The sequence below is a fragment of the Hippocampus zosterae genome, chromosome 20 (assembly GCF_025434085.1).
Source record: "Hippocampus zosterae strain Florida chromosome 20, ASM2543408v3, whole genome shotgun sequence".
Lineage (NCBI taxonomy): Eukaryota > Metazoa > Chordata > Actinopteri > Syngnathiformes > Syngnathidae > Hippocampus > Hippocampus zosterae.
In genome coordinates, this window is record NC_067470.1 from 8107256 (window position 1) to 8131623 (window position 24368).

The 24368-nt window shown below is 44.7% G+C and overlaps 2 protein-coding genes across 20 annotated transcripts in view; both read left to right on the forward strand.

Annotated features, from left to right (window-relative positions):
* Nucleotides 1-17012, forward strand: part of scrib (scribble planar cell polarity protein) — a 54198-nt gene extending 37186 nt beyond the window's left edge. For 2 of the 18 annotated variants that reach the window (XM_052053782.1, XM_052053787.1), the window contains 20 exons: nt 292-348; nt 1066-1122; nt 1380-1460; nt 4984-5055; nt 5175-5228; nt 5824-5877; nt 5955-6077; nt 7224-7334; nt 7934-7984; nt 8326-8478; nt 9312-9471; nt 9790-9988; nt 10065-10154; nt 10242-10424; nt 11354-11491; nt 11813-11952; nt 12028-12068; nt 12869-12943; nt 14080-14134; nt 14980-17012. In XM_052053782.1, the coding sequence (XP_051909742.1) occupies nt 292-348; nt 1066-1122; nt 1380-1460; nt 4984-5055; nt 5175-5228; nt 5824-5877; nt 5955-6077; nt 7224-7334; nt 7934-7984; nt 8326-8478; nt 9312-9471; nt 9790-9988; nt 10065-10154; nt 10242-10424; nt 11354-11491; nt 11813-11952; nt 12028-12068; nt 12869-12943; nt 14080-14134; nt 14980-15110 (2025 nt within the window). In that variant the 3' untranslated portion in view covers nt 15111-17012. The other 16 variants (XM_052053802.1, XM_052053791.1, XM_052053786.1 and 13 more) reach the window with 16 other exon arrangements.
* A 748-nt stretch (nt 17013-17760) lies between these two features.
* cdv3 (carnitine deficiency-associated gene expressed in ventricle 3) lies at nt 17761-22834 on the forward strand. 2 transcript variants are annotated; one of them, XM_052053866.1, is made up of 5 exons: nt 17761-18252; nt 18974-19101; nt 19170-19312; nt 19522-19681; nt 21581-22834. In XM_052053866.1, the coding sequence occupies exons 1-5, from the start codon at nt 18073-18075 to the stop codon at nt 21708-21710; spliced, it is 741 nt and encodes a 246-aa protein (XP_051909826.1). In that variant the 5' UTR covers nt 17761-18072; the 3' UTR covers nt 21711-22834. The 2 variants fall into 2 exon arrangements, with proteins under 2 accessions (XP_051909826.1, XP_051909827.1); XM_052053867.1 differs by having other exon boundaries at nt 17763-18252; nt 19031-19101.
* The last annotated feature ends 1534 nt before the right edge of the window (nt 22835-24368 follow it).

Sequence of the window (24368 nt, forward strand, 5' to 3'; positions counted from 1 at the left end):
AGAATTTTTGCCAGTCATCAACATACCGGGAATGGCTTTTTGGGCTCGGCCAAAGTGGAGGCGTGAATCAAATGGTTTTGTTCAGCGTTTTTTTGTGTGCGCGCCACGGCGAGCAATTCAGCCGTAGCGGCCGGTTTTACTGCCCCTGCGCTCATGCATCAGAGCACTCCACAGCACCAGTGCGCGGCCGTTTATTTAGTCCGGAGTGAAGGAGTGTAGAATCGAAAGCGGGGGGCTCGCAACGCACTTAAAAGCGGCGCTTAAGGAGGCCGACTTGTCGCTCTTCTCCAGGAATCCGAGATGGTGAGGGAGACGTCGCAGTGGGAGAAGGAAGAGATGGAAAAAGTGGTGAGTCGATCGCGACAATGAGGAGCTCAACATTTTAGAATCGAGACAACTATTCAATTATTTTGACATCAAAATATGTTCCAAAATTTTCCATGCAGCAATTCGCCAAATTCATCATGAAATGTTATGGTTCCCTAAGAAACACTGATTGTGTGTGTGTGGGGTTTTTTTTTTTAGCAATTTTCTGACCGTCCAAAACCAGGAACTGAATCTGAAATCATATTTTGGTGCATTTTCTACACTGATAATTTGAAAAAAGGCGTCCTGTTTTTTTTTTTGTTTTTTTTTGGAGGGGTGGGGTGGAAATCAAAGTTTTTAAAAAAAATCGAGTTAATCAATTATTAACACTATTGCTCGTTTCTGCCCAATGCAGAACACACACGCACACAAATGAGTAAATAATGACAGCGTCTAAATCAGTTCTAAATATTTTAAAATGGGAAGTTACTGTCTGGCTGTTTGTCACCTGAGACCTCGCATGCTATTTCTGTTCCCAAAGTGAACGAATGATTCTATACTTTTCTCTCCCCTGTTTTTTTTTCTCCCGCTCTATCCTTTTGGTCATGCGTGAAATCCTCCCATCGTTCCATCTGTTCCACCGCTTTTTTTTTTTCCTTGCTTTGTCATTTCACCTCCCATCAAATTGTGTGTGTGTGTGTGTGTGTGTGAACTTCCTCTTTTCGCACTGTCCTCCCCACCTACCTGTCTGGGTTGAAGGAGCGTATGCGCTTGGAGCGAGAAGAGGCAACTCGCCTGCTTGAAGAGGAGAGCGAGGTGAGACAAATCCTGGATGGCGCTTGGAGTTGAGCACGCGAAATGACAATAATCGCTGCGGAAATACCGAAGCACATTTCGCACCCGCGTCAAAATCCTCAGCCCATCCAGGAACATCCCGCAAACTATTTACCGTCCCGGAAATCTGATCCCCCTCTCCCACTGTTGACCTATCGTTTCAATTCAATGTACAGCCTAATGTCGTTTTTTTCAAACGTATTGACTGGATGTATTTTCGGATGTGTTGCGTTCTCTAGAGCATCGGCGCCGGACCTTTAAAACTGGACTACAAAACCCTGGCGGCGCTGCCCACCACCAGCCTGCAGAAGATCAACAGGGTAAGCCACAAAGCAGTTTTCAAACGAGTTTAACGTCCTCAAGGAAGCCCTCGCCAATTGCTCTGGACGCAACCCCCCCTCCACCCTCAACCCCCCACCTCCCACGCTAACAGAACCGACCTTGGACGAAGCATGCTTGTTCCAAAGCACACGGGGTGCTGTTTCAAAAGCCAGCACATGAGGCGTCTCCCCCATACGCGTGTGTGACAGAGAGGTGGCAAGATTGGGGGAAGCGGGGACAGCTGCCCCCCTCTTGTGATATTTTAAACCTGCATCTGGCACTGAAGTGGACACGGGCCACTTTGGGTGGGCGGAGCGGAGGGGGCAGACAGTTGGGGAAGGGTGTTGTCCGTCGCGAGCCCTTTCGCTTTGACTTCCAAGGCGACTCCTTTGACTCGGACGTGCGGGGACGCTTCCAGCTCTCGGTAGGAAAATGTCAATCTGGTTATTATTTCATTTCAGTACATTCATTTTTCCAGACATCACAGCCGTTCCATTTCTAGATTTTGAATTGTCATGTCAATTCAATTTTGGTTCTTTAGGTTGCGTTTTTGATCCGATTCAGTATTGATTTAAATGCTTTCACGCTGATTTTAGTAAGTAAGGTTGTGATGTTTTTTTTTAAATTTCATGTTAATTGTTTTTCCAATTTCGGTTAGGTTTAATTCATTTTTCGACCAGGTTGGTTAGGTTTGATTAGTTTTAGTCTTAGTTTTTTCTCCCCCGACTATATATGGAGTATTTGTCGAGCAAGATGTAAAAAAAAAAAAGTGACTCATATCTTGGAAGGTGCCGAACTGTCTTGCTGCTCTGATAAATTGGTTATTTAAGGCACTTGCGTAAAGAGTCGGTCAGTCTTGAAGCACGCATAAAAGGGCCTGGAAGTCTTGAAGGATGACATCATGAAGCAATCAGAATCGCCTTTATTGTCATTGTATAGCATACAAAGAAATTTGGGTGCCATTCCTTAGTGCATTTCGAAAAAATTAAATAAATCCCTCTCACTCTGACTTGAGGCAACATTTCGTGAGTAAGTACTACAAAAATAGTGTTTATAGAACCACATAATGGACTTTTGAAACAGTTGTTTTCTGTATCCTAAACAAAGACGGGTCCTTTGAATTGACCGAATTGAACATTGCTTGTACGTGATTTGGTCAACTGAGGTTACTTTCGAGGAAAAGTGGGGAGGATTATGTTCCATGGGCATGTATTTTAATTTTAAAAAATTGTTTTCATTTAGATATCTAAATACATTTAAATGTATTAGGCAGGTCGTGAACACGCACTTCAAACAACCACCAATCGTTGCCTTTAGCAAAATGCTAACACACAATTGAAAACGCCATTGACGTGCTTATTTTTAGCATCAACAGTTGCAGTTTTAGATGAGGACGTTCTGGAGAACCCGACATTGCCTTTTAATTTCTCCTCCAAAGTTCACTTTCTCTTCCGAGGTTTTCCTATTTCCTGGTTTTCCCATTCCTATTCCTTTCACCGTACATATCCTCCCTCTGGCTTTCCTTTCTCCCTGTTCAGTTCTCTCCTTCTCTAAGTCCACCCACCCCCATGGAGGTCCCTCTGCAAGCCCAGTACGGCGCCCCGTTAGAGCCTCTGAGCTTGACCTTAAGCCCCCCCGCAAAGCCTGACGCGGACGCGGCTTCCTGCCCGAGTTTGTTCCCCTCCAAGGAAGACAGCCTCGGCTCGACGGCAACTCTGAATTTATCTGAGGAAAGTGAAGAGTCTCTGGTGGACTCGCAGCCCATCTGCTTCAAGGAGAACCCCTTTTTAGTGGCCAACCGCAAAGGTAAGGGTCTGCCGCCCGGCCAGCAGATCCTTTCTGGACCACCGGTGGGCTACGGGAAGCAGGGCCAACTTCAGCCTTGGCTCTTCAGCAAGGCAAGACTACTTTTGCCCGAGTGTGCTTTGGACCCGGCATGTTGTGTGACAATGCAGTGACATCACCCCACCCACCCCACCCACCCCACACCCCCCGTTTATTGCCTGGGATATGTTTCAGACCCACTATGTCTGGTTGGAATGGTACAAGATGCCGATGGCTCCAGATAATTTTTTTTTTGGGGGGGGTGCCACAAAAAAATATTTTTGGTGTGTTGTCACCTTCTGACTTCTGCTCAAAACATGCTTTCAAAAAAAAAAGATGATATCTCCACATGTCTCCTCGACCCTTTCGTTTCGATTGCTACATTTTGGGTGGGGGGGCGGGTCTTCTCCGATTGGCTGACAAGTTTTGGTGAAAAATAGTTATTGATAAGCTTGTGCAGGCCGAAATCCCAAAGGCTTGTCATATTATGTCAAAATGACCATATGCTTATAAATGCCACAACTTACTCTAAAAACCTCTCTTCAATTGTGCAAATGGAAGATTTGTGAGACGACTTAGTGTATGTTGGTAGTAGAAGGTCATGTACTCGAGTAATCTGTTGTTTTTACAAGTTTACAAATCTATTTGTTTATGGTCGCGTTTGAAGTGATCTTTTTGATTTATTTTATTTTTTTCCCCACAACAAGTCCACAAAGATGGCGGCACCAGTGAAGACGATTGTAAGAGTGACACATTGAGAAGTGTCTATTAAGACACCAATCCCAATTTTTTTATTTATTTTTTTAAATTAAGGTCTGCCAACGTGTCATGCAGACCACTGTAAACAGGTCCAAACGAACAATACTCACGAGCATATATTCTCTTTCGTCTATGTTTAGTGGAGATTTATTGGAGACCTTCTCTGCCTCTTGCCCTGAATTACACTACTTACTTCCAGTATGTCTCAGTGCTGCCCTGCCTGTTGCAATTGGCTGCGTACTGTAAAAACTCTTGAATATGCCTTCTAGGGGCGGCGGCATGCTATGCAACAAACTCGTGTCAAGATAGGCCTGGAATGTGTGCGGCAACAGCTGCAGTGGGAACGCTAAGTTGCCGTGAAGGATTGTTTGAGGCCCGGCAAGACGCTACAAAGAAGTGCATGTCCTTTGCCCGCTTGAATTTGGATGGATGAGACGAAACGATGAATCACCGCATCGACTTTTGTTATCGTGGGCCCAAGAAGTGGACGGCTCTCATTGGCGTGCACATTCCCCCGTTTCGCTCATAAACCGGGGGTCGCTCTTCAATGCGGAGATTAACAATGTTTTATAACGGGACGAAAATTTTACCTGGTGAATTTTAGCTTCATTTTAGCTAGCATTGGATTTAGACTGCAGCTTCAAGTGTCACTTTAAAAAAAATGTCAATGACGTGCTACGTGTGCCACACTTGCATGCAACTTATTGACGTTAGCTAATATAGCATTTATTGATGTTAGCTAATGTAGCGTATCATCGCTAGTTAGGATCTATTGTCATGCCAACCCTACAACAATTCACTGACACCCACATCACTCACCACACTAGGCCCCTTTTAAAAAAAATTACACACACATACTCAAAACGTCACAGATGCTACAGTGCGGTATGTCAAAAAGTTTAACGCGGCCTGTTTATTCCACGTCTTTTTATTTTCCAGACTCCTTCATCAGATTACGCCAGGACCGAAAGTCCAATCAGAGAAGCCTCCTATTCGCCGACCATCCAGCCGGTGAGCCCTTCACAGCGGGTCACATCATTTGCAATCACGTCACTTTTTTTATTTTTTTTCGCTTTGTGTTCGTCTTGCCACGAGTCCCTTTTGACTATCCCACCCACCTCCCTTCGTAGACCAGCCACCACTCTTCCAACAGCTCCTTGTGCTCTGGCAGGGAGACCCGCTTCGTAAGTGGGGGCCCCACACTACTGCCCCATAGACTGTTTGTCTGCTTTTTATTTATTTAGATTTTTTTTTTGCTCGGAAGCCTGCTGTTTAAAAAACTGAGCATGGAGTTGATAACTGCCCAGATGCACTTACGCTCGATACGACAGCGGTGCCTTTAGATACAAAGTGACCTGACCCGGGAGGTTTTTCTCGAATAAACCTTTCAGGGACTGCGGTTACGACAGTGGACAACTTATCAGGTTACAGGTTATCGTTATTGGCACGCGGAAAGGGTCAAAGCCGCCATTTTGACTTTGCCTCGAGATACAGTTCGATTCAACTCGCTTTGCAATAAGCAGAATTTGAGCAAATCGTGAACAAGTGAGCGGAAAAGAGACTTCCGGCTATGAAAAATGCCACTCCCGGTTGGAGTTAACTGTCAAACTAAACTTCAAACAAAGAGAATTTTTTTTTACGCTGTATGTGGCCCACCCTGTACTCGAAGCTGTCGCAGTTCTTAACATTGGTCTGCTTATAGCTCTGTTTGTGTACTTAACATCTGTGAGGTCACTCCCCCCCCTCCCCCTTCACAATTCTTCATATTTTCTTTCATAGGCAAGCATTCATTTCACCTCCACCCCCAACACCAAGGACCACACGTCATCCTCTGTGAGTGTGCGGCTGCCATTAGAAACCACCAATCGAATATCGTCTCGATGTCTCACGGTGACTTTTTGTATCCGCAGACACGACCGGGCGCCATCCTGCCCGTTGGGCGCGTGCGAGCGAGCACCTCCCCGGCCACTCCGGACGGCCTCTGTCCCAGCCCCTTCCAGCATGGCCCCTCTCCCTTCAACTCTCAGACCTCTGTAAGACCCCTCACCTCCACGTAGGGCTGCACTCTCGTGGCCTTCTTGTTTGAGCTTTTTAGTGCGTACGGCTGAGATCCCACTTGAGGATCCACGTACGAGCGCTCTTGGTCTTCGTTCGTAAGACAGTTCAGCAAACTGTGTCTTACAAATATCGTTTTTTGTTTTTTTTTTTCACTTGGGGTGTATCAGGGGGGAATCACTCAATTAGAAACAGTAGTACCTCGTTTTTAATGATGACGTTGACCTTTGACGTTTTTGGATGTGGTACTTGGTTTAAAAAGTTTGAGAACCATTGCACAATATGTTAGCGAGTGGAATTTCTCTAAGGCCACTCGCAGTACTAATATTGAAATAGCGTTTGATTTCAGTAAATTAACAAGAAATTACTTTTTTTTTTAATTCCCTACAACCCATAGAATGTCTTGAAACTTACGCGTGTGATTATTTCGGTCAGTGCCTTATGAATTTATCATTTTCAAAAAATGGGGTATTCTCTGATAGCTTCAAGTATTTAGGAATAATCAGGAAAACACCTTTTCTTTGTGGGGGTGGAGTTGGGGACCAACCCTGCCATGAAGATCGAAAATGCGCGAATAATTGGCACTACCGTATGTAATAAGAATAGTTTAGAATCACGTGTAGATGCCAGAAAAGAGCTGTAAAGCCCTTGCACAGTGGTTCTAATTTGAGTGTAACTGTCTTACAAAGAGCGTCCAAGTACAAGAACCCTAAGATGGGTTTCAAGGATATCGTGTAAACGCTCAAACGACTCTCTTCGAGCCAAGGTGCAGGTCTTGTACCGTCGCCGAAAAATCTTTGTACTTTCGAAACAAACCAAAGAGATTCCATATCTGCCTTAATTCTTCTGATTTCTTCCGTGTGTCCGAAGTCGTCCTGGTTTGAGCTTTGCAAGCCCTACTGTCTTGTCTTTTCTCTGGCATACCTCCCCTTCTTTTCCTCCACACGCACAACCAGCCGCCATACTGTTCACCCGTCCAATCTCACAGTCGACTCGGATAGTATTTTCATCGTCTTCCCCTCTCGTTTGTCTGTCTTGTCCCCTTGCCTCCTTCACCATGACCCGCCCCCCCTCCACCCGGCCCCACCCTCGGCCCCCTCATCCCCCCCCACCCCTCCCTGCAGCCTCGCGCCCCCTCCCCCACCTCGCACTACGAGTTGCCCATGAATGCCAAGCAGGCGTACAAGGCGTTTGCCGCCGTGCCTCGCTCGCTGGCGGCGCTGGAGCCGGAGCAGGTAGGCCCGAATCGCGGCGGGAAATCGGTGGCGCGTCACCACGACAGGGCATGCCGTGCCCCCCCCCCCCCCCCCCCCCCTACTCGCCGCCTCCAGAAGGCGCCTGTGACGTGCTGTGACGTGTGGAATGCAATCATTGGTTTCGTACTTGCGGTGTCGTCAGCTCGTCTGATCCATCCCGTCCGCTCGTGTTGCACGTGCACGAATGTTTGCATCGTACATCTTGTACATTCAAAACGTTCGGGAAATTTGGTGTGAAATTTAAAGATGAACCTAAAATGTACTTTGACTTATTTGTATCGTGACAATCACCCCATGTTTTTGTGGTTCAAATGTCTTGGATTAACACCTGCTGTGAGTTTTGCCATTTATGTCCTTGTTTGAGAGAACACCAACTTGTCGAACGAATCCTGAAACGTTCAACATTTGGACATTCAGAAGTTGACAAAAGATCAAATTCATTTTCGGTTCGTCTTAACATTTCGCCCGCAAGTCCAAACTTTTTGGAAGTCATGTCTATTTGCCTGCTCCATCTCAGTCTTTATCCTCCGGCGTCTTTGTGTTTCGTCCTCATGAATATTTTTTTCTTTTTCAAACAGGACTTGTACGGTGTGAGGAACAATTTCCATTCCAAGCAGTCTTCTCCAAATGTGAGTCGATTCCCGTAGAAATGATCACATCGCGTGCGCAGTGAATTTTGCAGCCACAAAGTGAAGATTCGTCATCTCATACCAGCCAATCAAATGAGGCGTCAACGAAGCGTTCAAATATTATTTCCTGTGTCTGATTTAAGAGACTTTCTGCAGTTTATAGAGCCCACTTGACCTGACCACTCTAGCTGCACAAAGGTTGAAAATCAGAAAGTGATTAATACCCCCCCCCCCCCCAAAAAAAAGAAACCCCAACAACAAAACACTACTTATGCCTAAATGACTCCGTGATGTATTTAAGCGCCAAGCTTTTACTCCTTCCGACCGTCTGGCCCTTACAGCCTGAGTCGAACAACGATGTGTTTTACGACGGCACGGACTCTCAGGAGGGGGGCGGCGGGGTCTCGCCCCGCCCCACCCTCTTGTCTGACCATTGGGAGTATACCAATATGGCCGCCGTGCCTCGCATCTCCAGGCCGTCCCTGGACACGCAGGTAGCCGCCGCCTCGAGCAGCCCTGCTCCCGTTGGTGTGCTTTTGTCTGGCCGGTGGCGGGCTCCGGGGTGCATTGCCAATCTTTTAATTCCGTTTTCAAGCTACAAATGCTCCATTCGCGTGACTTGACTTCAGTCAGATTTCCGTTGACAGTTTGGTACTTTTTGGGTAAAGAGTAGACTTTATGCGACGCGCTATATTTGGTCCGCTATTTAGCTAATCAGTAGCTAGTTTAACATGAGCTAAACTTCATGTTGGCTTTGTGTTGAACTCATTCACTCCCAAAGACGTTTTTTAAACGTCTTTTCAGACTTGGTCCAGAATTGGTTGGTACTGAATGAGTTAATTGAGAAGAAAGTTCTTGACTTGTTCTGGAACTAAAACAACTGATGTGATTGTGAATGTGTTAGCAATGGTACTGGTATGTGTTTATGCTATGTTTTACATTAGCTTCATAGCTTAGCTAACTGATAGATGGTCAAACATGAACTAAGCTGTAGCAGGCATTTAAAATGAACAAAAAACAGCAGCAGCAAGGTTAGTCCAACCATTTTTTTCCCCTGACTGTATTGCAAATGAGCAAAATTATGTATGGCTTTGTGAACCCAAGCAATGACTTGATTTGACTTGCTTGGAATTGAATGGTGACTTGATTTTTGCCACAATCACTTCAAATTTGCCTTACTCTCACCTCTGACAAATGGTGCTGGGTTATTCTCGCGTTTGCTTCCTGCCGCTTCACCTTTCAGATCCTGCTGAATCGACATTTCCTGCCATGTCATCCTCTGTGGAAACTTTGAGGTCTGACCATTCACGCTTCCCTACCCTCGCAGAATCCGTCGCCCGGTGGCAAGGACAGCCCTGAGCAGCGTTCCTTCCGGGACCGGCAGAAGTACTTTGAGATCGACGTGAAGCAGCAGACGCCCGACAAGCCCAAACCTCGCGTGTCGCTGGTCGGCGAAGACGACCTTAAGAAGATGAGGGAGGAAGAAGGTTGGTCCCTGCTGCATTTTCCTGTTTGTCTTTTAAAATACACGAACACCCCCATTGCAAATTCCGGGTTCATCGTCCTACTATTTTATGTTTTTTGAGGGGGATGGGGGATAATGTCATTCATTAGATGGTGGTGCACTCCTTTTTTTCTGAATAAATTTGAAAGAAGCAGCAAGATCAGTGCTTCAAGCTGAGCCTTGTGAATTCCTCTTCAATCCTGCTTTTTACACCTACAGAGAGCAAAAGCTGTAGTTGATTTTCATTTCAATAGTGCATTTCTACCGCAAATCGCGTCACCTGATGTTTGTTTGGACGCAGAGCGCAAGTTTGAGCAGCGGGCACGTGAGTACCTGCTGGACGAAGAGGACGAGGACGACGAGGAGGACTTGGCCAAGCATGTGGCCCAGATGAAGGTGACTGGCAAGGTGCTGCTGGACGGAGTGGAGTACGACGTGGAGCCCGTGTCCACGCCGTCGCAGCCGTGCGCCGTGCCGCCGAACTACTGCGGGGGCTCACGGTATAAACACGTTCATTTTAAAGAAAAACATCCTCTCTAATGTTTGAGACTGACGTCAATGGCTTTCTCCCCGCAGGCCTTCGCCAGTGGACGGTAAAGCAGACATGGCGAGGAATTCGTTGGATGACAGCTTCACACTGGAGCAGCGGCCCAATTCCATGACCGGGTAAGGTCAACGCTCACTTCCAAGCGTGCGATTTTCCGACCAAAACCCTCACGTGGCTTCCGGTGTCTCCCACCACCCGTCCCCCAGTTTGCCCCCCGTTTATGCCGGCGACTCGACGGCTCCCATTCGCACAGCCAAGGCCGAGCGCCGGCACCAGGAGAGGCTCCGAATGCAGAGTCCGGAGCTGGCCGTGGCCCTGGACAAGGATCTCTCCCCCGCCGAGAAGCGAGCCCTGGAGGCTGAGAAGAGAGCCATGTGGAGAGCGGCACGGTAAATTCAGACCGTACCCGCCTGCTCTTTGGGATTCCGTATTGGCAGTTGGTCTGTTCCTTTTTTCCGGTGGAACCTTTTCGCAGCGAGAACTCAACAGTGGTGCCTTGAGATTTAGCAATGGCCAATTACCGGTTTGATGCTTTACTGTATTATTCATTCATTCATTCATCTTCCGAACCGCTTGATCCTCACTAGGGTCGCGGGGGGTGCTGGAGCCGATCCCAGCTGTCTCCGGGCAGTAGGCGGGGGACACCCTGAATCGGTTGCCAGCCAATCGCAGGGCACACAGAAACGAACAACCATTCGCACTCACACTCACACCTAGGGACAATTTAGAGTGTTCAATCAACCTGCCACGCATGTTTTTGGAATGTGGGAGGAAACCGGAGCACCCGGAGAAAACCCACGCAGGCCCGGGGAGAACATGCAAACTCCACACAGGGAGGCCGGAGCTGGAATCGAACCCGGTACCTCTGCACTGTGAAGCCGACGTGCTAAACACTGGACTACCGGGCCGCCCTACTGTATTATTATTTTTTAATTAATCTATATTTTCAAACCTTTTAAAACTGTCATTTTATGACGGTGAGACTGCAATATTTTTGCTCACCGTTGTCATACCGTCAGAATCTAATCTCCGCCCATGACAAACTCGAAATTGTTTTCCGACCACACTTGTTACTTAAAATCATCTTTCACCATGGAAACAATCCATGACATAAAATATATTTGAAAATATTTGTATGTTTAGGACCATGAGTCCAGACCTCAACGCACTACTGTTCTCATGAGTTTTCACAACTTGCGACAATATTCCCTTTTTTTCCTCTCTCTGTGTTTTCCTTTCCTCCTCTGTCCTGGTGATCTTTTCTTCATACCACTTTGGCTTCATCATACTGGGGGGCGGGGGTTGGGGGGGGGCACAGGCCTTTAGGCTTGGAGGACGATGTTAGGCAGTATGAGCAGGACCTGGCTAAGAGGCTCTACCAAGCTCGAGTGAGGGCCTCTCACGGCACGGCAGCCGCCGTCTCCAATGCTTCCTCCTCTGCTGCCTCCCAGCTCAGGTCTGCGCCGCGGGTCCCCGCCAGCCACTGGGGGACATAAGCACGGCATCGTGGGGTGGGGTGTGAGGGGTGACTTTGGGCCTGAAAGCTTCTTTTGCTGCCTTCCCGCTGTTGTCTTGCTTCTTGCATGTCTTTTTTTTCTGCCTTGCTGTTCCATTTGTACTAATGCACACTTGCCTGCAAGCAAGTTTGCGTGTGAGGGGTGAGCCGACAGGCAGATTTCGAAATGATTGACACCCAAAGGTGCGCGCGTGCGGCCTTGTCTTTTCACGTCCTCCGGCCCCGCCCACTTGCCTAATGTGTGGTTTGCTCTCTTGGCAGGATGAAGTCTCTGGAGCAGGATGCCCTCAAGGCTCAGATGGTTATCGCCAAGTCGCGGGATGGGAGGAAACGAAGCACCCTGGACCAGTTGGCTGAGTCGCCTTCGCCGGCGCCCACGCCCTCCCCCACCCCGATGGAAGGTAGGAAGCTGTTTTACTATGTGATTATATAACTTTGTTGAACTTAATCTTGTCTTTCACATCCTTGTCTCCCAGAGCTCATCAGTCCTCGAGGACTAACCTCCCCTGGCAGACTGGTAAGAGCAACCCCTCCCAGATATAATTATATATAACAGATATATAATTAGGGCGGCCCGGTAGTCCAGTGGTTAGCACGTCGGCTTCACAGTGCAGAGGTGCCGGGTTCGATTCCAGCTCCGGCCTCCCTGTGTGGAGTTTGCATGTTCTCCCTGGGCTTGCGTGGGTTTTCTCCGGGTGCTCCGGTTTCCTCCCACATTCCAAAAACATGCGTGGCAGGCTGATTGAACACTCTAAATTGTCCCTAGGTGTGAGTGTGACCGTGAATGGTTGTTCGTTTCTGTGTGCCCTGCGATTGGCTGGCAACCGATTCAGGGTGTCCCCCGCCTACTGCCCGAAGACAGCTGGGATAGGCTCCAGCACCCCCCGCGACCCTAGTGAGGATCAAGCGGCTCGGAAGATGAATGAATGAATGAAAGATATATAATTATATACTCAACACAGTGGTGCCTTGAGATGCGAGTGACCGGATTTAAGATTTTTTTTTTTCAAGATGCAAATGCTGTCTGGTGGCGCCCAACTGGAGTTCATTGTCAAACTAAACATCAAACAAAAGAGAATTAGGAACCCCGTTGAAGGGAATTGTAAAATGAATAAAATGATTTGCCCCATTGGCATGAATCCAACATCCCGCCACTGGAATCGCAGCTGAGAATCCACACGTGTTCCTTCCCCTGCACTCCACCGCACGCTTTCACCGCCGCCTGTTTGAATGCCCCCCCACCCACACACACACAAATCTCCCACCTCTCCACCATCCCTATTCTTCTCCCCCCATCCTGTCTTGGCATCTTTCTAGTCCCTGTCGTCAAAGAGGTTTGACTACCGCCAGTTTGCCGCCATTCCCTCTTCCAAACCGGTATACGACATTCAGGTATCAGCTGCATGCTGAGCCTCACATACCCACAGTACACCCCCTTGCCCCCGTGGCCTCCTTTCCCCAACGCTGAACCTTGCCAATAGTTTTTCTAAACAAATCCGAGAGGATATAACAAACCAGGCCTGGGTCTTGCTCTGTCACTCACAAAGCATCTTCAGCAGTCACTAATCAATTAATCAGGTTATGGATCCCAGGAGACTTCATTTATGCTCACTTGTATTTTTTCCGAGCAGTAAAAAACTGTAATGGCTTTCGTCGCTGGGGGGGTGGGGGGGTCCTCCTGTGGTGTGCTTGTTGGGAAAAAAACCCAAATGTTTGCTTATCTGTCTGCTTTTGGTTTTAGTCGCACAACGTGGTCGCTTTTGCTTTTGATGCTGTTAAAACAAAAGTCACGTTTCCACCAAGCTACAGGTATATGGTTCAGTTTTGATTCCCCATGGTGTGGTGCAGTGCTGTCGGGACAACTTGACGTGCAGTTGACTGCATGGACAATATGATATTTTTAAATCAGAAAAAATAGGGAATTTAATTCAAAAGGTTTTGGGGTTTTTTTCCGGAATTGGATAAGAGTGAAATGTTACAAAATACAAAGTATGTGCGATTGTGGAAACATTACGTTGACATTGGGGGCAAAAAAATGGAAGTTAAGGGTTATTTATATTTGAAGAAAATGTCATTTTCAACATTCAAATTTTAATTGCAGTTGGAAATAGAAAATAGGAAGTTTTGGCTAATCTCATCTTTTTTTTATGACAACAAAAAGTTTAAATTCCGATTTGTAATTTTCATGAAAAAATTTGTCATTAGGAAAACAACTCAGGTTGGGGGGGGAGAAAAATATATATAGTATCAGAAATAAATGGAAGGAGAGTAAGAAAATTGGAACACTTTTTTTTTATTTAAAAAAAATTGGAAAGTTTGAACTGTACTTGGTGGAACCAAAGGCTAATGGAACCGTTTTTTTTTTCCTGGCTCAGTTTTGGTATTTTGACTGGTTGTGCTTTGTGGCAATGACCTTCCCTTAATACCACGACACTGATGAGCTAACTTAAAATCTTCCCAGTTAGCTTGCGTTCTGAAACCGCACACCCTGCTACTTCTCCACTGACTGTGGTTTTGCTTCCTCGCAGTCTCCTGACGCCGTGGACGACTTGCAGTTCATCGACGACGGCTCGCTACATCCGGGTAAGTGTGCCTCACTCCTTTTTGACTGAGTTGATGACCAACCCTGAACAAGAGGATGAGTGAGAAACGTGTTTCCTGTCCCTTTTTAATTCAGGTGTCCACATGGGATAAGCGGCTCAGTAGTGGTAGGAGGCTGTGTGTGTGTGAGTGACTGTTTGGGAGTGGACTGCTTTGCCTTTAAATGCTAACGTGATAGTTTAGTTGCCTCCTATTGACACCAATGTGAAAACAAGCCCAAATTAACAACATACTAACCAGGAATGGCATTGCAAAGCCGCATTGTCAGTTCACCGCAGCGGTGGTCTGACTTACTCATATCGTCTTTCCCCCAAGAAATGAAATGCCGTTAATCTGTTGCAGCTCCTCAAAAAAAAAAACGGCAACAATTATTCCCCCCAGTGTTTTACTTTATAAAATCTTACTCTGATAACGTAATAAAATTTCCAGCATGTAATGAAATGAACAGTTTGGGGACCATGTTTTCATGAACGGTTTCAATGTGCATTGACATTCATCACATTGGCCTCCAGGGGGCAGGATAACGCACACTAGAAAATAGACAAAGAAGAGTTTCGCGACGAACTTTTATTTTTCCCATTTTAGTCCAATTCCAAACGGGTTGCCTTTTTGCGCTTCCTCTGTATTTTATTGCGTCCACTTGGATTTCACCGTATTTCTTCTTGGTGCCTTATGACATCATCGCCATCTCTTTTTGCTCCTGCTTGTTTTCTCGCGTTGGGAATCTCGCAGGGGATCTTTTCTGCTTGCACCACTATCCTCTACAACTTTAGAACTTTCGTCTGAGGTTAACTGTGCGCACGTATGTTTCTGTATTTTCTATCTAGGTCCCGCCACCGGCACGGAGGTCGAGATGCTGGTGCCCGCCACCTCAGCCCTAGAGGAGATGGCGTTGTATAGCAACAAGCGCAAGCTGCGACAAGGGCGCCGCAGTTTGGAGACGGCCATGCCCACGTAACACTTCACGTCATAAAACACTGCACAAGAAGATGAATCCATTTCCAAGAGACCAGGATAGTGGTCCCTCATATCCAGCTTTGCCTTCAGTCGCCATGGAGACCACATTTCCTCCACACTTCCTCCTGCCCGGCTAACGTTCTTTTTTTTTTTGCGTTTTTAGCTTCTATTTTTTATTATTTTTTTATTTTTATTAACATCCCAAAGACAAACAAAAAAAAGAAGTCCTAGCTGTAACATGTGGAAAAATATTTTGACTAGATTGTAAAATGTTTTTGGAGTGTAAATAGTAGATGACATCCTGCTACCTTCACACACACATACACAGACTGACAAAAAAAAAAGAAAAAAAAGCATATCATGCATCATTGCTGCACTGCCACACAAATTTTTAAACAAGTAATTTATTGTTTTTAATCATTTCACGCCCAATTGAGGTTATTTGATGTATGCGGCAATATCATGCATATCTACACTGCTCGCAAATCTGTGGGGATATTGAGCTTTTGGGTAAAATCTGAATATCAACCTAAAACGCACTTTAACAGTGGCTCTACAATTTTTTTCACACCAAGTGCCACCAAAAAAAAAAATCTCCAAGTACCACAATCTTGACTGACAAAGTACAGTCGTGTAGTAGACAAATGTTTAAAAAAAAAAAAAAAAACACACCCAGACGTTATATGCCTCAAAAGTCATTGCCATCTGGCGGAATCCTTGCATCTCCAATTCCACAAAATTTCTGAAAATTTTAAAGATTTTTTTTTTCTTTTAAATGAACATTTTGCATTATTCTGCATGTTTGAAAATGAACATTGTTCTTAAGCATACAGGAGCAGAAAAACTTCTTCAATAATGACATGATTAGCATAGAATGTTTTAATGACATTTTACTCGAATTTTAAAAAATGTTATCTGCAAGTGGCCACCGTGACTGAGAGAATCATAGAAAGTAAAGACGTGCGTTGAAATTTTCACAGATCATATACCCGTTGTGAATTTTTGCCATTTAGTGTGCTCAATGTCCGATATCCCGATTTTCTTTCTGTGGTCATATGGGAGACACGAAACATTAGTCATTCTTTTTAAAGAAATGGTACTTGTCCTCCTCAGAGTGTTATTCTTTTTAATATTATCATCATTGAAGTTATGTTCTGGTGTGATGTGAAGGTAGCGGATGCTTTATTTTTCTGCCCGACAGGCCTAATTTAATAATCTTGACGATATTGAGAGATCATTTTTCTTATCGTGGTGTGAATAATGTACAAATGTTAACGGAGGCGAGCTTGTGAAAACTGAGCCAATGTGTTGACCAATCGAGCATCTGGGTTTGGACATTCACATTTATTTTGTTCATTTTGTTGGGAGGGGGTTCAATAATCAAAACAACATCAAATAAAGCTTCTCCGTCTGTATCGGACATTCTGCATAATCACAGTATAGTTTTTTTTTTAGGTGTTATAATTCTAGTGGTTCAAGTCATGTTCAAGTTTGCTAATAGCTCTTTTTGCAGTTTACCATAGTTTTTATTTTTTGTCATTTTTTTTAACAGCATAATTTCTAACGTAATTCATTTACTTGCTAACAAGTGTGCTAGATTGTCCCATTTGACTTTAGTTGGACCGAACACTATCCAGTAGTGCTGACCTACAACGGCAAATTTATTTAATTCAATGTCAAATGTTGTAGAGTTACTACATATATGTTTTGTACATCAATTACATTTGTCTAACTGGGAGAAAGAACAAGAGTCGCTTCTCTGTCCAGACCCAGCTGACAGGTTCCTTTGCACGGGGCTAAAAGATGAAATAAAAAAAGCAAACACGCTCTCTGCTATTCCTCTCTGTAAAGACACACAAATCAATGGTTTAATTTTTATAAATAAACATTTTAAAATCATGAATGTACTTGTTTTGCTGTCAATTATTGTGACAATGCTCTTGCCAGTGTGGAGCTCAAATAGACAGTTGGCATTTGTAAAGTTCACCTGGGCACTTTATCAGCGATATCATGCACTGTATCCCCGCAAAATCAATGTCAGTATGACCATTTTGTTAAGATGATATATTTTATTCACCTGGGCACTTTATCAGCGATATCATGCACTGTATCACCGCAAAATCAATGTCAGTATGACCATTTTGTTAAGATGATATATTTTATTCATCCATAAGGGCAATTCACCTAACGTGTGCAGCGCGCAAACATTTTAATGGCGTTTATCGCGTTTCCCTTGACTTCACCCAACAACAAAAAAATACAAAGAATGAAAAAAAGCTAATTTATCGGCACATATGCGCGAGGCAATGTATCATTTAGTTGCACTGTTTGGGGGGCAAAATGCAACCCTTTCGGGGCAGTCTGGAACTCTATAGGGCTATATAATGAGGCGCAATGCAAAAAGTAAAATGTTTATTGAGGTCGGGGTCATCATAATTTAATGTTGTGAACATGTTATAACAGACTACGCCGCGTACTAATTCGGGTTACATCGTCACGGGCGTTGGAATTGAACTCATGCGTAAACGTGACGTTTAAAAAAAAACATTAGTTGGTTTATTATCGAGGTTAATATTTAATAAACCTAATACGTACACTATAACATGTTTTTTTTTAAAGTTTTAACGAACAGTGGTAATTCTTCCGGGTTCATGTCCATCTACTACCGGGTCACGATGCTGATTTGTCAGATTTCCTGTGCGGTGCATGGCATGCTTGACAGTATAGCTGACGCCTCACAAGGACTCACCGCTGAACAAATTTTCATATTATTATTTTACCAGCCTTTGACAGTGGTCACACGGCACGAAAGAAAGTCAATCGACTGACTGTCTTGGCTGCGTTTAGTAGCGGCCGCCCTGCTCCTCCTTCCACCTTCCCCCACACGAGAACCACTTTTTTTCTCCACTTGGCGTGTGTCATTGCTTCGGCGTGTTAAAAAAGCTAGCGGCTCTCTTTTGAAAATGGCGGATGTGTCAAGCGAGAAGAGCCTGGACGACTTTTTCGCCAAACGAGACAAGAAGAAGAAGAAAGACAAGGGCAAGGCCAAGGAGTCGGCCGCCTCCTCCACGGGCCTGAAAAGGAGCAAAAAGGAGAATGAAAAGTCGTTTAAAGGCGACGGCCAGGACGGCAACATGGACAAGGTAACGTGGGCTAGTCATTGACTGTAAGCCGCCACTTGTAACATCCGTAACAAGTCACGTGAAACTCCCCCATGACACTTAAATGATGAGAAATGAACTTTTAAAAAGTGGTTTGTGAAATAAATTGCGACTAGCTCTCTAGCATATGCTCCTCATGGCGCATGTGTTGACCGGCTGCTAACCACCGCTTAGCATTTTGCTTCTCTAGCTGACACGGTCACTAACTCTGTCGAAACACTTCGCTCGTTAGTTTAATTCAATTTAGAGTCAAACAATTTTTACGAGTGATGTCTTTTTTTAATGAACGAGATGAGAAAAGAGGGCGAGCCGCCGCCATTTTAGTTTGTTTAGTCTCCCCCACTAGGACGTCGGTCCAGTTGTCCTCGCTTTGCGACGCCGTTCCGTTCCGACGGCGGTGACCAAACCCGAGTTTGTTCGTACGTCGCACCACGTCGTACTTCCAACTCCAACCGACAACACTGAGCAATTGACGCTTGAACATTCGCCTGAAAAGCGCCTAAGTAGCCGTAAAACGATCACATTGAAATTGTAAAAACCGACTTCTGCAACTACTCTGTACTAATTACAGATAATGTGTGTGTAAAACACTCATAGAGCTAAAATAGAATTTAGCAATTAAGGGATTACTTAATTGCTAATAGTTAGGAATAAAACGTTTTGAAAGGAATTGTTTTGGTCTATTAAAAATTAAAAAAATTAGGGTCCAACAGTCAGTGCAGTACTGCATGTTGAGTGGCCTGGGTCCCCTTCCGGTCAGGAGGACGAGGATTGGAAGGAGCAGAAAGAGGTGGACTACAGCGGCCTGAGGCTCCAAGCAATGCAGATAAGGTGAGGGTGACGCGTCCCTTCAGAAGTGTCCCGGCGTTGCCCTAATGTCTCGCTTGTTTCTCCCCAAGTGATGACAAGGAGGAAGATGACTACGAATACGGCGACCGGGAGCACGACGAGGATGGTGACGTCCTCCTCACGGCGGGTGGTGAGAAAATGTCCGGCCCTTGGAATAAGTCCACTCATGTCCCAGCACAGACTCCACCAGTTGGTGAGTAGTGACCCTTCACTTGCCAACATGGCATGATGAAGCAATCATCGTACGTACGAATCTACAACAATTGGTACGTTACTAAATGTCGAAAAAAAATGAAAGGAATGTTTTTCTGATCAAATTTAAAATGTAGTAAAACAGTAAAAAACACTTTCAACCCCCCTTCTCGAATGGTGGTTGATTATTCTTTCCTTTGTGCTCCGCAGAGGACGTGGAGGCGCCCGAGAAGCCGGCGGGCGTGTACCGTCCCCCTGGCGCTCGCTACTCCTCGTCCAAACGAGGCCAGACCCAGGGACCCCCTGAGATCTTCAGCGACACCCAGTTCCCCTCCCTGATGGCCACCGGCAAGCACGTGGAGACGCGCAAGTAATTCCACGCATCATAAAGAAATGGCATAAAGTCCCATTTAACCCTCCTGATGTCCTCGGGTCAAAATGACCCATCACTATGTTAAAAACGCCCCCAAAATCCCCTAAATGATATTTTTTAACTTGAAATTTTATGACTTTTCCTAGATTGGCCTCAACTGCTGAAAAATTGAAATGATGTTTTTATTCAAATTTCCATGGAAGCTGTACAAAAAAAGTACTAAGGTGCTCTTCGGGTCAAAATGACCCATGATGCAAATAGGGTTTAAATCAAGGTCACAAAATTATTTGCACACCATAGAATGTTTCAATGTTTTAGTTGTGTCTCGGATCAATTAGTAGAACACGTGAACAAGACAGTAGTAGACATAAATAAGACGAGATAGGTGTCGTTATAGCAGATGGCAGAACTCTTATTTTTTTGTGGATTTCAAGGGTTTATAAAGGTGCTACAGATGACAGGACCCCAAATTCTCTCTGTGCTGACGCCATGAGTGTGCGTTATGACATTGAAGAGGCTCTAGAGCTGATTTTTTCTGCTGTGCAGCAAGACAACTGATTCAGAAGAGGAAGTAGAGGATGTATCAGAAGAAGATGGGGAGGAATATAACCCAGAGCATGAATTATCTTCAGAACAAGATAGAAATCCCTGAAGCTGAAAGAGAGACTTTCCTTTCAAAAAATGGCAAAATAACATGGTCCTCAAGCAGCATACAACCAACAAGGCAGACATGCAGAACAAAACGCACAGGAGCTCCTGAGAAACCTGATGATCCACAGCCACTTCCCCAGCGAGGGCAAGTAAGAGGAAGAAAGGCCAGTTCTGCCCTCAAAAGAAGGACTGTAAAACACATACTGTGTGCTATAGGTGAAAGAAATGTATCTGCAAAGGCTGTGCACTTGCGTACTGCGCTACATGTGCTAATTAGTTGAATGGCTTGTCTTATTTTTCATATTTTTGTCTTGTATTGTCCTAAATAGTTTACTGGAGGGGAAAAAAAGAAAGAAACTTTAGTCATTGGAATGAATACAAATGCATCCATAACTCATTTTCGCATATTTTTTTCCGCTTCTTAAGCTATAGAAATACAAGTGACTAGGGAGAACTATATCACCCATAATGTGGTGAAGGACAAGTTGTTTCTTCAAGCAATATGAAATTTGGTGTTTAAAATTCAATTTAGCTGCTTATTTGGGGGGTTAAGTAAAGATGGGTCATTTTGACCCGGAGGACACAGGGTGTGTACAAGAAATGAGGACAACGGGAGGGTTTTAAAAAAATCGTCACACATTTATTGCAACGTGAACTCATGCGATCCACCAGATGGCGCTACTGCATACCTCCTTTGGGGTATGCAGCAACATTTAAAACGTTTTAAGAGGAAAATTATGTTGAAAAGAACAAAAGATGATTATTTCAGCTTTTTTAATGTCAAATAAAAATAAGGTTTTAAAAAGTTGAGAAATCAATTTATGTGGGACACATCAAGATTTTTATTAATCTGTGAGTGAGGCTTATTTGTTTATGTACTAAAAAAGCAGAAGTAAAAACAATTTGAACAGCATAAATAAGACGCAAGGAAAATTAGATTGAAGATTTCTACACATAAAAAAGTTCAAGAAATCTCACTCTAGATATATATATTTTTAAATAAGGCATATTGACTTGTCTATAAAGACCCAAAGTATATTCTGTTCTGCGATAATATAAATAAAAAGAGTAAACTCTTCTTTCACCCATTTTTTAAGCCTTTTCTTTCGTAATCAGTGGTAGAATATGCTTTTGTTTCGCGGCGCGTTTCTGACCAAAAAGCGGAGAGCGGGAGCTTTTTGCAAAAGAAAGAAATAAAAATCGCGGTTGCCATTTTGAAAGTAACTTTTGTCTCCTTGTCACCAGGGATCGCGAGATCGACAAGACGTTTGAGGTTGTGAAGCACAAGGGCCGCGGCCGAGACGACGGCAACGCCACCGCCGCCACGCAGCACCTGCAGCTGGATAACCAGTATGCCGTCCTGGAGGACAAGTAAAACATGCACGCCGCCGCCGCCATTTGGCGCACCCCGCCTACCACCAAGCAATGAGGAAGAAGGAAGCGGTTGAACGTTGTACTGCCGCACTCACTGCCACCGGCAAACACAAATTGGAATCATCATGCCTATTGTTCATGTGGTTGGGAAGGGGTGGGCAGGGTTCTGGGGGGCGGAGGCGCACCTCCCCACCCCCCAAAAAAAGCTTACTGCGGCGAGGACTTCGTGGATCACGTGTGTCTCTGGACTTTATTGAGGTGATTTTACAAACTTGTGTGTGTGGAGGGGTCGGAATCTATTTTTCTGCGCTGTTACATACACACGCGTGTGTGGCGTAGTGGAGTGCGCTTGGGCGTTCAGGAGTGGACGATGGGGGCACTACCTCGAACACATGGAGTCTCTGCTTTGCTGCCCCCCCAACCCCCACCCCCAATAAATCCTGCACCTGTGGTGAACGGAATATGAGCTGCGGGGCGATGAGACTTGTACAATTCCCTAATAAAGTGGCCTTACGGATACGAACGAACGGCTCAGTCATACAAGGAGCGCTAAATGGACTTGATATCACCATGAAAAGAAGAAGAGGAGGAGCAAGGGGGAAAAAATTGCTGATGCGGTTTGTAAGATTTCAAATCTTGTTTCTCATATTGGCTGTTCAGTTTTCCAGCCCTTTCATTATGATGATTCTTATTAGATCAAAGCTCTATCGGTGGTCGCATCCCTTCTGCTTGACCCCATACATTCAAATGCATAGTTTGGCAGGTGATTCCATAATTTCAATTTAACTCAATTCAGTTCAAGCAGTCAACTAGGCATTAGTTTTGCAAGTTAATGGATGCCGAATAAGTGTGTGTGTGTGTGTGTGTGTGTTTTGGTCAATGCCATGATGAGTACAGTAAGCGCCGGGATACTTGTGTGTGTGTGGTTGAAGTAGAACATGTTTGTGACAAAGACAAGAGCCAATTTATCAAATAAAAGTGCTAATCTGGAAAGGCTGTTGTGTTTGTTGTGGACATTGAGCTTCAAAGTAAACTTCCGCTTCCTGCAGTAGTGAACGGAAAACTACAGTAAATGTTTGTATGCAAACATCAATATAAAATGCAGAAAATAAAGGCTGAATCCTGCCTTTTGTTTTCCTTTCTGTTTCAACCCGAAACGCCATTGAACTCGGCACAACTGCCACCGTGGAACAAAAAAGGAAATGCCATCTAGGATGAATGTGACTTGGTCAGCAGGATTATTTTAAAATGCTTTGTAATGCCGTCAAGCGAGGGGGAAGACCAAATGCACGTTTTTGTGGTTTTATTTATTGAGCAGTAAAAAGGACAGTAACTACAAAAAAGAAGGTGTCCAGTACAACTAAATAAATCGAAGAGAATTATGTAACTTTTACTCAGACATTTGGGGGAGCAGGGAGGCCTGGAAATCTCGAGGCCTGTTAGCCCAACATTTGGAAAATGGGCTGGTTATCAGAGGCTAATTCTGGTAACGCTGTTCGCTCATGTTAATCTGTGCTAACACTGCAGCTCTGCTTACCTCTAAGCGTTGTACAACTTCAGATTTTTCAAGTTGACATCAATTAGTCGCTGATGACATTTGTCATTTTTAAGCACAGTACTATTATTTTTTGACACAAGGTGGAAGTGCTGGGCAATCATTTAACTTTACCAACAGTTGGACAGCTCACAAACCGAATTTAACTTCGCCCAGTCAAGAATTGAAAGCACTTTTAAAAATGTAGGTGGCAGGTTCGTTTCTTTCAGCGCACCCATTTGTTGCCGTAAACGGCCCCGTGTCAGTTTAGATGCCAATTCATTGGTTTAGTAAAATGAAATAGAAGTGATTAGTCTTGTATTTCACGTCACATCATAGTTCAGTTGTCAGAACGGTTTATTTTTGGTTCTCTCAGCAAGCGGAACGAGACCTTGGACATTACTGCCATCTATTGGTATTCATGACACACAGCACGTATCCATCTATTATAAATTAGCACCACTCTTTGTTTCTTTTGGGGTTTTTTTAAATGTCATTGATATTTTAGTTGTCCACAGCGACTGACTTTCGCTCAAAGTCAGCTGAGATAGGTTTCAGCACCCTTTTCAGGATAAACGACGTTGAAAATGAATGGGTGGATGAATAAAATGTTGATATCTACATATTTTACAAGGAATAAAACACTTTAAAACAAAGGAAAAGACTCAGTTACTTCCGGGGTGTTTTGTAAACGTCATAAATCAGCGACTCGAGAGCGAGCTTTTAAATGGAAGGTTGTGTTTGACGCTATGACTGCGTGACACGATTGTCTTGGCGGTAAGACCCCCCCCCCCCCCACCTCCAACAATTTGTTGTCAAGGAATAGTTGTAAACTCGAATTAATGTCGTATTAACTCGAGTCCAGACATTCAATATACACCGACTGTGCTTTGAGCGGCTTGCCTCGTTGCTGAGATAGGTAAATTAATTTACATTTAAGATAAATGTAAATTCCCATGTACTGTATATTTCAATATACAGTATATCAGCACATTAGTAGCTGGTCAACACTAATCCAAACAGAAAATACAAATACTTTTGGTACTTGGATTCTGTATGGTATACATGTAAAGACTAAATATCTATTATTTAACACGTATGTATGTATATAGTCCATATAAATTG

Excerpts from the sequence above, each read along its gene's own strand:
- cdv3 (XM_052053866.1), top strand. The coding sequence starts at position 18,073 with ATGGCGGATGTGTCAAGCGAGAAGAGCCTGGACGACTTTTTCGCCAAA. Across the intron at positions 18,253-18,973 it reads AGGACGGCAACATGGACAAG|GGTCCAACAGTCAGTGCAGT; the intron begins GTAACGTGGGCT and ends TAAAAAAATTAG. Across the intron at positions 19,102-19,169 it reads CTCCAAGCAATGCAGATAAG|TGATGACAAGGAGGAAGATG; the intron begins GTGAGGGTGACG and ends TTTCTCCCCAAG.